The sequence below is a fragment of the Drosophila simulans genome, chromosome 3R (assembly GCF_016746395.2).
Source record: "Drosophila simulans strain w501 chromosome 3R, Prin_Dsim_3.1, whole genome shotgun sequence".
NCBI lineage: Eukaryota > Metazoa > Arthropoda > Insecta > Diptera > Drosophilidae > Drosophila > Drosophila simulans.
The window spans coordinates 20,882,850-20,899,628 of NC_052523.2; the positions used below are offsets into that span (position 1 = coordinate 20,882,850).

The 16,779-nt window shown below is 47.1% G+C and overlaps 4 protein-coding genes across 6 annotated transcripts in view; 3 read left to right on the forward strand and 1 right to left on the reverse strand.

The window, feature by feature from the left end:
- The first annotated feature begins 5 nt into the window (after positions 1 to 5).
- LOC6729444 (CLK4-associating serine/arginine rich protein) lies at positions 6 to 4,243 on the forward strand. 3 transcript variants are annotated; one of them, XM_016177412.3, is made up of 6 exons: positions 8 to 365; positions 457 to 2,283; positions 2,388 to 2,481; positions 3,165 to 3,255; positions 3,343 to 3,448; positions 3,505 to 4,243. In XM_016177412.3, the coding sequence occupies exons 1-6, from the start codon at positions 169 to 171 to the stop codon at positions 4,061 to 4,063; spliced, it is 2,874 nt and encodes a 957-aa protein (XP_016022617.1). In that variant the 5' UTR covers positions 8 to 168; the 3' UTR covers positions 4,064 to 4,243. The 3 variants fall into 3 exon arrangements, with proteins under 3 accessions (XP_016022619.1, XP_016022618.1, XP_016022617.1); XM_016177414.3 differs by lacking the exon at positions 3,505 to 4,243 and having other exon boundaries at positions 6 to 365; positions 2,388 to 2,485; XM_016177413.3 differs by lacking the exon at positions 3,505 to 4,243 and having other exon boundaries at positions 6 to 365; positions 2,388 to 2,452.
- A 224-nt stretch (positions 4,244 to 4,467) lies between these two features.
- On the forward strand, positions 4,468 to 5,131 carry LOC6729445 (bolA-like protein DDB_G0274169). Its single transcript, XM_002104720.4, has 2 exons — positions 4,468 to 4,816; positions 4,873 to 5,131. Exons 1-2 carry the CDS (start codon positions 4,523 to 4,525, stop codon positions 5,029 to 5,031), a joined length of 453 nt encoding a protein of 150 aa, XP_002104756.2. The 5' UTR covers positions 4,468 to 4,522; the 3' UTR covers positions 5,032 to 5,131.
- On the reverse strand, positions 5,057 to 6,723 carry LOC6729446 (protoporphyrinogen oxidase). The gene has a single exon (XM_002104721.4). The coding sequence runs from the start codon at positions 6,585 to 6,587 to the stop codon at positions 5,160 to 5,162; it is 1,428 nt and encodes a 475-aa protein (XP_002104757.2). The 5' UTR covers positions 6,588 to 6,723; the 3' UTR covers positions 5,057 to 5,159.
- A 598-nt stretch (positions 6,724 to 7,321) lies between these two features.
- LOC6729447 (calcium-activated potassium channel slowpoke) overlaps positions 7,322 to 16,779 on the forward strand; it is a 53,406-nt gene continuing 43,948 nt past the window's right edge. The window contains exons 1-2 of the mRNA XM_039295229.2: positions 7,322 to 7,383; positions 14,292 to 14,718. The gene's annotated coding sequence lies outside the window, so the exon portion shown is untranslated. The remainder of the gene's footprint in view (positions 7,384 to 14,291; positions 14,719 to 16,779) is intronic.

Genomic DNA, 16,779 nt, shown 5'->3' on the forward strand with positions numbered 1-16,779 from the left:
CGTCGCTGCATCTCCCACCACTAGGTCGAGTTTTAACTATACGGTCATACTGTATATCGTCTGTTTTAGCTGGTCTAGGGTCATATTTTTGCCGGGCGTGCTGATGTCCTTTTTCGGGTGAAGCCAAGTCATTTGCCAGCCGGCGATCGCAGGCAACACAAGTACAGGATGTGGCACGAGGCGAGGAAACAGGAGCGCAAGATCCGTGGCCTGATCGTCGATTACCGCAAAAGGGCGGAGCGGCGGCAGTACTTCTACGACAAAATTCAGGCAGATCCCACCCAGTTCCTGCAGCTGCATGGCCGGCGTAGCAAGATCTACTTGGATCCCGCGGTGGCGGCCGCCGGCGATGGAGCCGCAATCATGCAAGTGATATTCATTTGGAGCATAAAACCCTCTACTTTCTAGTTGCGTGGCGATGTTTTTTTTTTGCTAAGTAATTGATACTTTTTGCAGTGTGCCTTGGCAGGGTCAGCAGGACAACCTCATCGACCGCTTCGATGTGCGCGCCCATTTGGATCACATTCCTCCCGTGAACAAGACCAACGCCGAGGGGGCGGATGGTGACTCCGAACTGACCCTCGAGGAGCGTCAGCTAAACTACGAGCGCTATCGCATCCTGGCGCAAAATGACTTCCTCAACGTCAGCGAGGATAAGTTTCTGCACCAACTCTACCTGGAGGAACAGTTTGGGGCCAATGCCCAACTGGAGGCTGAACGGAATCTTGCCAAAAAGAAGCAGAAGACGGGAGGAGCCACAATTGGTTACTCCTACGAGGATACCGGCGATGGAGCGACCATTGGACCTCAGCCCTTTGGAGCCGCCAGTTCGACCGCCATTGGTGGAGCGGCAGTTGTTCCGAAGGGAGAGAAGGGGGACGGCAGTGAAGAATCGGATTCTGACATCGACATGGATGTGTCGATAGACATAGGCAAGCTGGACACCTCGCAAGCCCATGAGCTTAACGCCTGCGGGCGCAACTACGGCATGAAAAGCAACGACTTCTTCTCACACCTCACTAAGGATGCTGACGAGGCGGATGCCCTGCGCATTGCACGCGAGGAAGAGCAGGAGAAGATGCTGCTGAGCGGGCGCAAATCAAGACGCGAGCGTCGGGCGCAGAAGGAGAGAAGGATCGCCAATAGACCATTCAGTCCGCCAAGCTATGCTGCCAAGGAGGACAAGGACAAAAAAGGTGGTGGCAAGGGCGGTGAGAAAGAAAAGGAGGAGGACAGCGAATCGCGTTCGCCTTCGCCCGCAGAAGCAGGTCCCGAGAAGATAACCTACATTACCTCGTTTGGCGGCGAGGACGAAATGCAGCCGCACTCCAAGATCACCATCAGCCTGACGAAGCCAGGTCTGACCCTGGGTGAATCGTGCATCAATGCCAGTAGCGGAGCGGCAATTGCCGCCGCCGCAGCATCTTCGGTTTCCTATGCTCAAAAGGTGAAAGATAATCTGGACAAGTTAAAAGTGATGAATGAGTCGTCCAAGCGCAACAGACGTCGATCCCGCTCGCACTCCCGCTCTCGTTCCAGGAGTGGCTCAAGGAGTCGCAGTGGTAGTCGTCGGAGTGGCAGTCGTCGGAGAAGTCGCCGCAGTAGGAGCTATCACAGAAGAAGCAGGACGCGTTCTCGTCGCCGACGAAGGTACTACTCCAGATCAAGATCCAGGTCGAGATCAAGATCCCGCTCGCTGTCAAGATCCAGATCCAGGTCTCGCAGTCGATCGCGATCCGGTTCCTGGAATCGCTACAAGGCGCGCAGTCCAAGCTACAAACGCTCTAGGAAGCGCTACTCCTATTCCTCTCGCAGCTCCAGTGGCAGCTCATACAGGCGAAGAAGTCGCTCCCGATCCCCCTCCAGCCGAAGGAGTCGAGTCAAGAAGAAGACCACACCTCCGCCAGTGGCGACCGTGGGTGGTTATTGCGTGAACACCACCACGACTACAACTACATCCACTGTAACGGCGGTAAAGATGATCCAGCAGCAGCAGCCGCCGGCCAAAGCCACGCCACCCATGATCAGCTATCCCATACCTGCGCGAATGCTCAATGTAAGCCAAGCACTCACAGCTACCGCACCAGTAGCTGTGCAACCACAAGTGGTAGAGCCACCACCACCGCCTTTGAAACGCTACTATGGCCGAAAAAGAGCCAACGATACCTCGTCCTCATCTTCGTCGGGAGCGGAAAATAGCGAAGGCAGCGACAACGAGGAGCAGCAACAGCCACAGTTGGGAAAGCGAGCTGAGGACTCCGATGATATGGAATTGGACACTGCGTAAGTTTGTATGCTGGAGAGAGTGGTAAAGTAGAACAGCCAAGGATTAGGGCCTGTATCCTTGTATTTGTAACCCCCATCTAATTATGGTATCTCTCTTTCAGGTCGGAGCGTTCCCACGCCCTCCAGCCGACCATGTCGTCATCGAGCAGCACGGGTAATCAAACAGGCAAATATAGTTCCGCTACCGAAACCAAAGTCAGTAAGCAAAGCCAAGTGTGTCATGCCCCACCCAACTGGAGTACACCACAAAATTCACGTCTCAGCCTCCCGCTATCCGACATCCAATCCAATGAGCAACATTCGGACCCAAGCAGGCAGCACCGTGTTCTCGTTCCAAACCTGACTAGCAACCATCCCTGCATGTCCATTTGTTGATACATTGTTTTGTGTCCCCCTCTTAATGCCAATGCAGCACTTCGTTGCATTGAAATGCAATGCTGATTGCGATGCAATCAAGGATGCATTCGCCACCCTATTGTATTTATAAAACCAGTGCAACTTCTGTCCGGTTTGTCTGCTTTTTCTTCAATCTGTTGCTATGCATTGAAGTTCCGTGATTCTTTCCCATGAATTCTCGTCAAAGAAAAATGGCACGGATGCTATAGTTGTTATATACAGATAGTTGATTCTAATCCAGTTTTAAATACTATTTAGCTTCGAAACATGATGCAACTGATAAGCCTGCACTGGTATTTTTAGCTTCGGCTTTCGAAGCTTGCTTTTTCCTAATGTTAGTGAGTAGATGCCCTAAACTGACAGCCCTTCATGGACGCACTGACCAATCCCCACTGCCTACCACACTTTCGACGGCCACCCACTGCTCCCTTAAAACCACAACAACATCCTGAGACTTGCTAAATAAGTATATGCTTTTACAGGGCTCCGGACATCCGAGTTCTGGTGGTGGCGGACGGCCCAATCTGCGCGAGCGGCTTAAGAGAAAGATGCAGAACCTTTTGAACCGGCAATGTAAGCCAAATGGAGTGTAGTGTGATGTTCACCAAGCGCCTTCTGAAATCCCTTGAATAAGGTAACTAAAACCGAAATATCTTGCAGATAAAGCCGATAAGCGTGCGGAAATCGAAAAGACCGAGCGGGAACGACTGCAACAGCAGGAGCGCGAGGATGAGATGCGCGAACTGGCACTGAAGCTGCGCAGAAGGTGGGTATCTGGATGTGGTTGGCTCTGGCGGTCCTCTCACATTTACATATTCACAGGCGCCGTGAGCTGCGTCACAAATATGGAACGCCCTCAAGTGGAAAGCTCTCGGACAGCGATGCCGAATCTGTGGCATCGGAAAGCCAGCTGGCAAAGTTCTCGTCGCGTCGCAGTCGCAGCAGATCGGAAAGTCGCAGGCGGTCGCCACCGCCGGAAACACAGCACAGCAGACGGAGCAGCAGCCGAACGGAAAGGAGGAGACGCACAAGGACGCCCAGTCCAAAGTACAATCGTAGGCAACGTTCGCGCTCCCGAAGCGGAAGTCGCGTGGAGCGGAAGCGACGTTCCCACAGTCGACGGCGCAGTGGCAGCCGTGATCGGCGCCGTTCCCGCAGCCGGAGGAGTCAGTCCAGGCGGCGGAGGCAGCGGGACCGCAGCATTGAGCGGAACCGCGAACGGGAACAGTACAGGCAACAGCATCAGCAGCAGATCGAACGGATGCGTGGTCGTGATCGCGACCGAGAGGCGGATTACGGCCATGGTGGCAGTGGTTCTTCGAATCGAGGACGCGTCGTCATCTCCGCCCCGCCAAAGCTCAAGAAACTGGTTGACTATTGATCCCGAAATCGTTGTGAAGGAGACGTTTTTCTATTCACTTGATTACACATTTGATATTCGCTCGATTGTTTATACATAGATGTACGATTTATTTCTGGAGCGTGTTTTGCGCTCCCTGTTGATTCTGGCCCCAATAAAATATTTATAGCGCATAGTATTAAAGTTTCAACTTTTAAAGAAGAACGCATCATTTTTGTACATTTAATTTATTTTTATTTAACATTTTTTTATTCCCTACTTGATAAGATTTTTAAATGATATGTTTTCCCCTTTTTGTGCTTAACTGAGGCAAATTAAACTAATTTTGACAATTTATTTAATTTTGATATTAACCGTTAAAAACATTTGAAAAGTGGTTATCGTTGGCGTTATCGATAAGTTTTCATCCCGCACTTGGCAACCCTGTCTGCCAGTTGTTTATGTAATTGTAAACAGCTGTGCGAGAAGCATACTGGAATCATGTTAAATTTCACTCTTCGCCGACTCACTGGAGTTTCCATCCGAAACCTGAATCAACTGACACCCACAATAAGCAGCTTAGGACAGATCCTCCCCAGAGCCACTATGTCGCAGGAGGCGGGACAATATCCGCCCATCGAGTCTGCCATGCGAAAAGCACTTAACACGGAGCTGAAGCCGGTATACCTGGAGGTCATTAACGAATCGCCCCAGCACAATGTCCCCAAGCGTTCGGAGTCTCACTTCCGTGTGTTCGTCGTCTCGGAGAAGTTCAACGATCTGACGCTCATCAAGGTATGTTTAATCCGTGGATTTCCGTTCTATTTATTAAGAGGTTTATTTTCCCTTAGCGCCATCGATTGGTTAATGACACGGTAAAGAATGCCCTAAAGGCAGCAGGCTTCGAGTTCATGCACGCCCTGTCCATTGAGGCCAAGACTCCCAAGCAGTGGGAACCGGAGCAGGAGCCGGAGAAGAGTCCACCGTGCCTGGGAGGCCACGGCAAGTAAAGACACAGAAGGAACAGAACTCAAATTCTATGTACAAAGGACCTACTTTACTATTCACAAAACCAGCTTACACAAATACAACAGAATCACCAATGGAAAAGAGGGTGTGCTAGAAGGGAATGGTTGATTTAGGACAAGGGTATGGCCTCCACTTGTCGCCGGGCGGACAGGATAACATCGTTGATGCCCACGCCATCGTATGCAGCTCCGCAGACAGACAGTGGCAGTTTGTAAGTCTTGATGTAGTTCCGAATGGCCTCAACGCGCCGCTTGTGGCCCACAGTGTACTGCGGGATGCACTTGTGCAGTGTGTGCACTCGACTGAATTTGGGTTCCTCGCGGATCTGCAGCATTTTCTGCACATGGCTGGTGGCCAAGTCTAGAATCTGTTTGGGGCTGGGACGATCGCCGAACCACTGGTCGAACCAATGACCACCCATCATCACGGTAAGCACAGTGTTCTCGCCCATATCGAAGCAGCAGCTGTCGAAGATGACGCCCAGCAGAGGCAACTTTTCTACTGGCGGTACTAGCAATCCAAATCCGTCCTGCTTGAGTAGCTTGCCGGGGAACTGCATGTTCACTACCAGCACATCCACGTACGGGATGCTCAAAAGTTGGGCGCTCAGCGAGGGATGCTGCTGCTTTACCAGGGGCGCCAGTTTGTAGGCGGGCAGGGAGCTGACCACATGCTCCACTGGAACTTCGGCATCCTTGATGTTCATTCGAACCCCAGAGCTGCTGAAGGTCAGGTTCCGGCATTCGTTGCTTAGCTGCACGTTCACATCCCGCTCGCCTAGATACTTTCGCATAGTTTTGGGCAGGTTCTCTAGACCGCCTTGAAGCCCGTACATGGCCCACTTCTCCTTCACCGCCTGCGCATACAGTTTGGGCTGTCCCTCGGCAAATAGTCCATCCTTGGTGTCCTTGGTCTTGTTCTTTTCAAAGCGGGAAATGAGTGTGCCCTTAAGCACTCCTCCGTACTTCTGCTCCTTTTCAAAGAGTCCCTCCATCAGGAAGCGCACGCTTATTTCTCGCGCGTCACCGGCGCAAATCCCACAGATCATGGGACTTATGGCGTAGTCGGCTATCTCCTTACCAAACCGCCGCTCAGCGAAACTGTAGATGCTCTCATCCTCCAGCTTGGCCTTCTTGCTTGCCGTGAACAGATCCTGGAGCAGCGCTTTGTACAGCGGCTTCGTGAAGGGAGGCAGGACGCCAAAGAGACCCTTGGGACTGTTGGGCAGCATGCAGAGCTGTCCTTTGGCATACAGCATTCGGTTGCGTGCTGCCACATGACTGCGTCGAATGGGAGTCACCTCCAGCTTCAGCTCCTCCACCAGTTCCAGCGTATTGGCACCTGGCTCTCCAACTGGGCGTATGGTTCGCGGTCCGCTCTCGAAGATGAAGTTGCGATCCTTGCGATTCTCCGACCGCACCCATCCGCCCACACGGGGCGAGGCCTCGTAGATGGTCAGCGGCTTCCCGAATCGCCGCAACAGGTAGTATCCGGCGGACAGTCCACTCAGTCCGCCTCCCAGCACGGCCGTCGACATGTTCCTTCTGCTGCTTCTGGTTGCTCCCGAATCCCTCAGAGGATTCAGACTAGTTTTGGTTTGCAGACGGAGAATTCTATGCCGGCTTCGATCGTTCAGACCAAAATAAACCCAGGTGACATAACTATCGTTGAAGCTATCGATAAGCTTAAATCCAAAATCGCTGAGCTTACAATCGATGTTATTGGCGCTGGAAAAGTTTTGAATTTCATGATGATTCTGCAGAAAAAAAAAGCAAATAAATGAAGAGATAAATATTTTATAAAAAAAAGAACTTATTGTTATACTTATTTCGGTAACAACAGCTTACATAATATAATATAATCGAAACAATGATTTTAGAATATTTATTGTTAAATAGTTTAAAGTTAAATAAAATAAAGTACAATTGGTAGTGCGTAATTTAAGCATTGATACAGGAATACAAATATGTAGTAGTTCTATTTGCCAATATTTTAGCTCATTTAACATGCAATGCACCCGTCCCAAAAGTATGCAATGAATTTCTTCCGACATTCCTCATACGCCACGTGTGCATCGCACGGAAGTTCACTTGCACCTGCATCGGCACCATTACCATCATCATCACCATCACCGCGGCACTGGGTCATTCATAGTGAATGGGTTTTGGCGCCAGTTTTGATGAATCGAACGAAGCGTCCAGCCCGCACCAACCGCAGGACTCCGAAAAGCTCCCAAAGACGAGCTTGGGCCGTGCGGAAGTACATTGGGCCACCGATTTCCATGTCGTCGGAGTCGACATCGCGCAGAATTGTATACGCTGCTGACGAGAAAGGTTGGTCCTCGCGTTTGAGCGCGTCGCGTCCGATTTTCTGGGTGTGTGAGTGAGTGGACTGTGTGGAAAAGTGCCTATCGCATATATGTATATTCACGGGACCCATACACACACACACAGCCGCACCACTTGGAAATGTGAAAAATTTTCAAACTGCGTTTGCCAATTACGGGGAAAATTGAGCAAAAAACGGCCTAAAATCCGGGCAATTATCGTGGCCATTTGCGGAACGGCAATTGTGCAAAATTCGGTATCCGTTGAAAACGGGCTCAGTGAACGTGAAAATGTGCGACACACACACTTACAACGCAGGAAATTCAATTAATTAGTGACCGAGTGTGTGTGTGTGTGTGTTCGCCCCTTTTTTTTTTTTTTTTTTTTTTTTTTTCGATGATGTTTTTATTATTTGATCAACGCACTGTTACCCATGCGGCAACTTAATTTGATCTGCTTAAATTACTTTATTTTACAATATGTCTTGGTTACTTAAGACTAACAGATTTTTAATCCTAAAAATGATAGGGAGAATTATAATAGTTGATATAACATAGTAATTATTATTTATTTGATTATTCTAATGAATTTTAAAACTAAGACTTTCTAGGTCAAAACCAGGTTAGGGAGGTCATGAGGGTGGTGTCGCTTGAGTCTTCTTTTGACTCTAGTCCGAGGGTCAGCATTGACCACAGCTGCAGTTCCTAGCTTCCTTGCTAGGCTGTTGGGGTGTACATTAAGCCTTTCCATATATTTTTGGGCGATGTTCTGGAGCTTGTCTCCTAATTTGGGCACCTTGAGGTCGCGTTCGATGTCTCTTGTTCTCATATACCAAGGAGCCCCCGAAATTCTTCTTAAGGTCTTCGCCTGTAAGATCCGGATCTTATTAAGGTGACTCTTCGCAGCAATGCCGTATACCTGCAGGCCGTAGAACAGGCAGGGGGCCAATATGGACTTGTAAATATTGACCTTGCAGCCAAGCGACAGTTTGTTGCGTGGTGCAATGAGCCAAGACATCCGAGCAACCTTGGTCCTGAACGCTTGCTGAATATTTGTGATGTGCCTGCTGAAGGTGAGCTTCCTATCGAGGGTAATACCAAGGTATTTATAAGCCTGATGGTGTCTGATCAGTCTCCCATTCAGACTGACACCCGGACAGCTACCTGTTCGGTTGGCGAACGTCACATTGGCACACTTCTCAGCGTTGATGCGCACATTCCAGTTCTCAGCCCATTGCTGGAATGCATCCAGGTATTCCTGTAGACCAGAAGTGGCAGCCAGGATACTTTTACTTTTCGTGAGCACAGCAGTATCGTCAGCGTAGGTGGCTATGAGCACATCTTCTTCGTCTACCTCTGTGACTGGTGTGTGAGTAGGCATGTCCGAAGCAAAAACTGAGTATAGGGTTGGGCCAAGAACGCTTCCTTGAGGAACTCCAGCTGCAATTGGCTTGATTGATGATTTGTACCCATCAACAGAGACGTGGAATGTGCGTTCTTCCAGGAAACTTTTAACAACCAAATATAGCTGCGGCGGGAACAGCCTCTTCGCTTTGTACAGGAGCCCAGGGTGCCAGACTCTGTCAAATGCCTGTTGAATATCAAGAAAGGCACCTACTGCATACTCCTTGTTTTCCATAGCTTCCAGAGCAAAGTTCACTACTCTATGTAGTTGCTCAGGAGTACCGTGCTGCAACCGGAAGCCAAACTGAAATTTGGGAATCGCTTTGGTAACATCCTTGCAAGTGAGCAGCCTGTTTAGGATCAGCCTCTCCATAATTTTACCCAGAGATGGGAGTAAGCTGATGGGCCTGTACGAGTCAACGTCTGTCGGTGTTTTTCCAGTCTTATGGATCATAATTATGCTCGCCGATTTCCAAGCTTTCGGAAAGTAGCCAACATCAAGAACGCTGTTGAATATTAAGGCAAGGAACTGCAATGCTTGATCTGGGAGAAGTCTAATGGTTCTATTATCAAGAAGATCTTCTCCAGGAGCTTTCTTAAGTGGCAGCTTGGCTATTAAATTCTTCACTTCTTCCAGTGTGACAGCACTCGGAGGCAGGCTCATTTGAAAGGGCGATTCCAAATATTCTTCAACCTGACGACAGAGACTTTCCGGTGCATAGTTATAGGGTGTAAAACGTTGCTCAAGGTTGTTAGCGAACACTTCAGTTTTTTCCAAGCTAGTGCGACACCAGCCACCAGACGGATTTTTGATTGCTGATTTTGGGGTGGGCTGAGCTTTGAACCGTTTCGTGATACGCCACAGTGAGTAATTTGTGCTCGCGTCAGCACCCAAGTTATCCAAGAAGGTATCTATTTGGGCCTGCTTTCTTCGAGCAAGGGCCTTATGCAGGCAGTTGGCCAGTCTACTGTGGATCTGTTGCATGCGGGGATCACCTGTTCTAGCATATTCTTTTCGAACTCTTCGTTTTAGCCTGAGCAGTGCCAATATTCTGGGAGGAAGTTGAAGTGGTCTGGAGGCCTCTACTTCATGCCGATTTCTCGGTGCAGCAAGCTGAGCAGCCTCACTTAGTTTGCTCATGAAAAGGCTTGTGGCATTATCAATGTCCACCGCCTCCAGAATTTGCATATTTACCTCACTCAGCTGTTCAAGATGGGTTTTGAATATGTTTATGTCAGCATTATGGGCAAGTAGTCGTACGCGTTGTGGTTTCTTTAACGGCGTAGCGTGCAATACAGCCAGAATAGGAAGATGGTCCGACGAGAGTTCCTGGAGAGTTTGTACATCTAGCCTGCCCATGCCGTACCCACAGGTTATAAAAAAATCAAGGGCTGATGGTGTTAACAAAGGGTTGTAAGAGTAGAAAGTGGGTTCGCCCGTAGCCAGAACTTGGTATTGCCCATGTGCAATGACTTCTTGCAACATTTTACCTCTAGGACAGGATCTTGGGTTCCCCCACCATGCATGTTTGGCATTGTAATCACCACCAGCAATAAATTTGTTGCCTAACGCAGCAAACATGGATTTGAAGTCATCTACTATCCATCTTTCTGCTGGAGGTAGATAAACAGCAGCTACAGTGACGGTCCCAACCGATGTTTGCAGGTGCACTCTCGCTATCTGCCTGTCATTAGTAGAGATAGGTGTCAGAGGGCTGTGACAAAGTCTAGATTTTATGATGACTGCAGAGCCACCTCTACTGTTACCACTGGGGTGGTGGGCGTGATACATAAGATACCCTGGGAGATAGATGCGCTGACCAACTCGCATGTGTGTTTCCGTGGTAAGCATTACGTCTATATCGTGATCGCTGAGGAATATCCGAAGCTCCTCAGAGCCCCTTGTTAATCCGCGAGCGTTCCACAATCCGATTTTTAAGGTTGGTTGAGTCATTTAGGAATACGTGTAATTAGAACCTGAACCAGTTCTCTGAAAGCTTTATTAGCCTCTACAGTTTCGTGTATAAGCTTAAATAGTTCGTCCATTCTCGTATTGATGGCCCGAATGGAGTTGTCTAACGTCATAAATTTATTGTTAAGGCTATTGTCCGACGTTGGTATAACTTCAGCCTGCACAGTAGCACGAGCCCTAGATTGAGTCGTGTTGCGTCGAGCAATATCAGCATAAGAGATGTTGGTTCTTAATGCCTCAGCTGGTATGTAACCGCTTGAAGAACGTTGTGGAGGTTTGAGTGTGGCAATATTATTAGTCATCGGTAGCCTGGACCTTGGTTTTAGCTTCTTGGCTTTCTCTGCTCTGACAGGGCAGCTTTTGTCTGTCGAGACATGATCACCACCACAATTTATACACAGACATACGTCACTTATGCACAAAGCGGACCCGGTCATATGGGGACCACTACATTTACCACAAATAGGATCCTGGGCGCAATAGTTCTTAGAGTGTCCAAAAATTTGGCATCTTTGACATTGTAGCAGTTCTTTTCTACGTGTAGCGCGCTCAACAGTGACTCTGTATCTGCCAAGTCGAGTTATCTTAAGAGACTCTTTAACATTCGGGCCTTGTTTAAGATTAATATAAAACAAATTTTGTCTAGTTTTGAAGTTTTTTGTAGCTTCATTATCATCTTCGTTTACCTGAATGTTCTTCCAGTCAGACTTTCTGGGGCAATAGATATTAAGGACCTCATAGCCGTGATCACTAAATGCTTGTTCTATCTGCGAACTAGGAACATTTGCATGGATTCCTTTAAGCACTACTCTGTAGGGTTTTTCTTCTTTAAGTTGGTGATGCCAGAATTGACAATTTAACTTATTTAGTTCTTTTACAGCGGTGCGGAAAGCATCAGAGTTGGCTGTATAGATTCTGGATACACCAAATCTAGAGGTGCGGATGTAGTAGTTTGAGGAGCCAATACTCAGATTAAGAGCCCGTTCCAAGGTGACCGGATCACTTACACTTGGTACGCATATGGCTGGGGGTTTGCTATATTTAGCGGATTGTCCACCACCATCTCGGGCAGCAGAGTCTTCAATGTCAGAATCAGCATCCGACACGTCTTGCTCCATATTCTCCGCTTCAGCAGACAAAAGCGCGAAGCGATTGTTATTTAATGCTGCTGCAGTGGAGGTAGAGGCCTCCTCATTGAGTGGCATAGTGGCCTGCCTTTTAGTTTTACGGCTTGGAGAAGGGGTGAGGATAGGTAATGGGGGCTGAGACACGCCTTTTCGTTTCCTGTTGACAGTACGATCATGTGCTTGAAAGGGGCATTTCGCTTTAGATGGCTTATTGGGCAGTGATGACAGAGGTGTCGGCAGTCCATTGTCATAAGGCGTAGTTGGGCAAATGCTAGTGGTCACGGTTGTGCAATCGGTGTATGTAGGAGTACAGATCATGTTGGCCTGTACGTTAGAAATAGTGCAGGTAACACTTGCATTGGTGTTGCTGCTGATTGTCACCATTAAGCTGGAGACCGTAGATTGAGTTGGCATACCTTCCAGGTTAGGGGAAACATCTGCACAGCTGGCGCGGAGTTGGGAGCGTAATTCTCCTGGCTCAACACCTGCTACTTTCCTCATTTTCTCAAATTTATCGCACCCATTGCTAGGTCGCGATTGAGCAAATGAATTCTCCATTATATCAATTGTCTTTATACTTATGCCGTATAATGCAATTGATATTTACTAAACACGATAAGATTTACCGGTTTACTTGTAAGGTAAATTGTAACAACCTCCCGCTTGCGCAGCGCGCAGGGCGAGGGGCAAAAACAACACAGCTTAGAACTTGCTAGTTGCTGATAAGTTTCGCGAACCGAAGCCGTCACCGTTATGCAGTGACTGAAAATAGATTTTGTTTGTGAGATAAGCACACGATCTGCGCAAATGTTTGTGATGGATCACAATTACGTTTTTGTTTTATCCGCGACTTCTGTGAACACGTCCACTCGATTAAACAACACAATCTGAACAGTGTTCGCCCCTAAAACGGCGATTGTGATTGCGAAAAAAGTGTTGCATACATAAAGGAGCTCGAAAGTGGACCAACGAGGAAAACTCTTTAGAAATACAGTTTTTCGCATTTTTTTTTGGCACTGCTGCAGGTTTTCATTTAAAAGATACATTTGTTGAAGTCAACACACACGGACACACACACATGCGCATACGGCACAGTTTTTCGTTCGTTTTTAAAACGAGCACACCACAAGTTCCCCAAAACGAAAGGACGAAGGGACCCGACCCGATGATAAAGTCGATGTTCCAGGCCGGAGATACACTTGTATCGTTCGCCTGCCTTTGCCGCTGCTGTCATCGTCAATGTTATTTTTGTTGCTTCCTACTCGTCGTCCTTCGTGTGTCGCAGGATACCTTGGTATATGTGTGTCAGTCAGTCACTGGCCGAGCGTGCGTGTGTGTGTGCGTGCGCCAGGATACGCAGATACCCAGATACCTACAAACGAAGCCACCAAATCCAGGCGAGTTCAATGCGCGGCCAGGACGAAGGACTAAGCTCTGTTTACATTGGCTCACGAATGCCCATTTCCAAGCCCCCTGTATTTTCCGCCCGTTGGCGTGCCGTGGGAAATTGTGTCGCCTGCTTATTTATTATGAAAATGCAACTTTCATTTGACTCGGCATTTGTCCCGTTTCCATTGTTTGCAGGCGCATTAGGCAGCTCGTTAAGCGCATGAAAGTGTGTGTCCTGCGGGCATGCGAGTGTGTGTGTGTGTGTGGCACGAAGGGGAACTAAAAACTAGGGCAGTGTGTTTCCGTTTCAACGACATGCCGCAGGCGAGAGGACGAGTCCGTCCGCAGGACAGCAAAGCCTCGCTAATCGGGCAGGAAATGAATAACTTAACAAGTTACCAAAGACAAGTTTGACACATTAAATGTATCAATTTCAAATAACATGCATACGAAAGTCGTAAATGTAAAGCATGTGGTATAATGCCAAAAATCCTAGTTTTTGGTACCACATTGCGTATGCTTAACCAAAATGTGCGACTTTCGCAGGCAAGGAAAAAGCTTTCTGTCCGACAATTTTCGGATTCACTGCATCGCGCAGCCGCCAATACGCCAGCAGCAAATGTGAGAAATTGAGAGAAATTCTCAGAGAATTCTCACAGAACTGAGAATTTAAAAACGGCGAGAGTGCTGCTGATTTTGCTTTCAAGTCTGCTTCGCATCTTTATTTATTTATTTACTTGACACGCTTGCTTTTCCGGCTGCGGAAAATGGTGATACAATGTCTAAAATAATATTAATTTAATATAATGCTTAGCAGCAGGCAAATAAAACTAAATGAACTCGTCTAAAATACAAATATATACGTAATAACATTGACAAATTTCTGCGGTCGTAAAAAAATTAAACACGAAAATAACGCTGACAGCCTAACTAAAAAATATAATTAATTACCGCGTTCGTCGCGCTGCCTTGGCAAATTAAAAAGTATTTAAATTATCGCTCAACTCCATAAATCTCTTGCAGCTTAACACACAAGGAAAAATTTCGTGGGCAAACAAAGCTAAATAAGTTGTGAAAGGAAACATGAGCAGTGTGACTAAGCGCAGTTTCTAATTTAACCAAATTCCAATTCAAATTCAAAAGAACGAACTATCGATCAAGACGGCAAAGGAACAAGCAAACAAACCAAACGCACAATGAAACTGATAAGCCTAACGCAGCTGATAACACAATGAAACTCATCCACGGATCCGAAATGCAGTTATGAAATAATCAGCTAGCCGCTATCCAACAGCCAGTGAGGAAAATCCAGCCAGCCAGCCCAACAATTTCCACGTGCAACATTGGCGAGCCGCAGCAAAACAAATCGTCCAAACACATTGATGTGCGATTTGAGCGTGTGAATGTTGGCAGCCCTGGAGCCCTGCCTCGGTGGTTTAGCCAGTACTAGGTGAGTACGCCCAGTCCTCCATCCATCCGCCCAACAACACTGTTCCAAATCCCAATTCGATTGCACCACCACCACCACCACAACATCCATACACTGTGCCGCATAGAAACCCGAATATGAGAACGGATAGCGAGGGGAAAGCCGTCGCAGCCGCAAGATCCACGTCGAAATCCAGAAAGACCATCAACACCACATCAGCGAACGGTCCGCCCGGAACGAGCCCGGAACGAACATGGCCAGCTGGTGCCCCAATTGCCACGAACTGCCACCGTTCTATCCGCCCATCACGCCAAAGGTAAAGCCCTTGATGTCGTACGTGATAAGTCCACAGATACATATTCGTACGCCTCGCTTGTGAAAGACCATCTGAAATCGTAGAAGTCACGATGATCTGTATACGGACTACTGGGATTAATCTATCTCGCCAGCTCGTCAATCAATCAATCATCAATCAATCAGTCATTTTGCCATCGATAGTTTGCAGTGCTATACGCTGCTACTCTTATCACATTTTGCTCTACTTCGAACATATATGGCAGTGAACTTTAAACCTATAGCTTATCACTTTGTTTTGCATTCCAAACAGCGAACTCATTATATTATATATATCATTATATTATATATATATATATCAAATGTAAACCTAATTTCTGTAAATTAAGTGTCATCTAAAGATATTTGTAAAATTTGTTGTAAATTATTGTATATAATCTTATCAGTGCTTAGTAAGTTAAATTGTTTAGTTTTTTTACTAGGTACAAATGCCTTTTCCATTTCTTCAAGAATAGTTTGAGCTAAGCTCATTTTAATTTAAGAAACCCAATACCACAATCTTATCTTAATTAGGCGATCGTATATTTCGCTTCCTACTTCGAATTCGTTTCGCTCCATTTAATAAATGGCATTCCCATCACTTTGGCCACCCATTCGCAGTGGGTCGCGTGACCTTTGGGAATGTGGCACACAGAGAACCCAGTGCAAACACACACACACACACCGACCAAGTGCAGCCTAAGCCCTTTGGCCTTGGCCAATGTCCAATGTCCGATGGGAAAGCGAAAAGATGGGGGCATTTGGGGGAGACCAGTGGCCGGCAATCAACGGACCCAATCAGCGGGCCAAGTGCTGGCCATAAATTGCTCAGAAAGTCGAAGGGTATTTGTCAGCTTCGTCAGTTGTCGCCGTCTTTGTGCCTTTCGAGCGTTTCGCTTTGACGGACATGCGTCAAGATATATAGAGCTAGCTGGTCAGGGGCTCGCCCACGCCCCCCAAAATCGATAGTTCGCAATGTAAATTATTATCTAGCCACCGGTAGCCGTGTGACTTCATCCGTTTCTGGCCGCAAAATGACAGGGAAATCGGCCTGGTGGCATAATTTATATCGTTCACTATCTCTTCCACCCGCACACATAAGGCGCCACCAATTCCAGCGACTTGGCGCAGTATCTCTGAGCCAGTTAAGGCGTTTCGACCGAAAAAATAGCATTCTCCATTTGGGCCAAAGAATATAGAGCGACCAGTGCTTCTCATGTTATAAATAATTTATTCAACGCCGGCCACTGCAGTTTCGCTTGGATCGATGAAAGTGCTGGGAAGTTAATCCAAACACTAGAAAAAGGCAAGCAACTGAAATGTTAAAAAAAAACATTTGAATGTGCTTATTTAAAGGAAACTTGATACCACTTCTAAATTCAATCCAATTTTGTGAGTGTGTTTACTTTCCGAATTACAAATTAACACCCAGTTGTGTGCATTTAATTGAGTTAAAAAGAATAATATTTACAAAGGCCTCAAGTTTAACAAAAAGGTCAAAGTGTAACCCATTTCGGTTAAATAAAATCATTGTATTTTAACTTTATAATTAATAACTTATTATAAAACTCATAACAACATTAATGTAATTTAAAAACCTTTCAAAACCTTTTATCCCCAAATATTACGTATACGCACTGCTTAAATTCAAGGTGAATGCTGCTTAAAAATAGTCCTCAAATATTTAATTGAATAACAATTTTGCTCTTCTTCGCTATTTATAATTGCGTAAATGCAATGAAGCGAAGA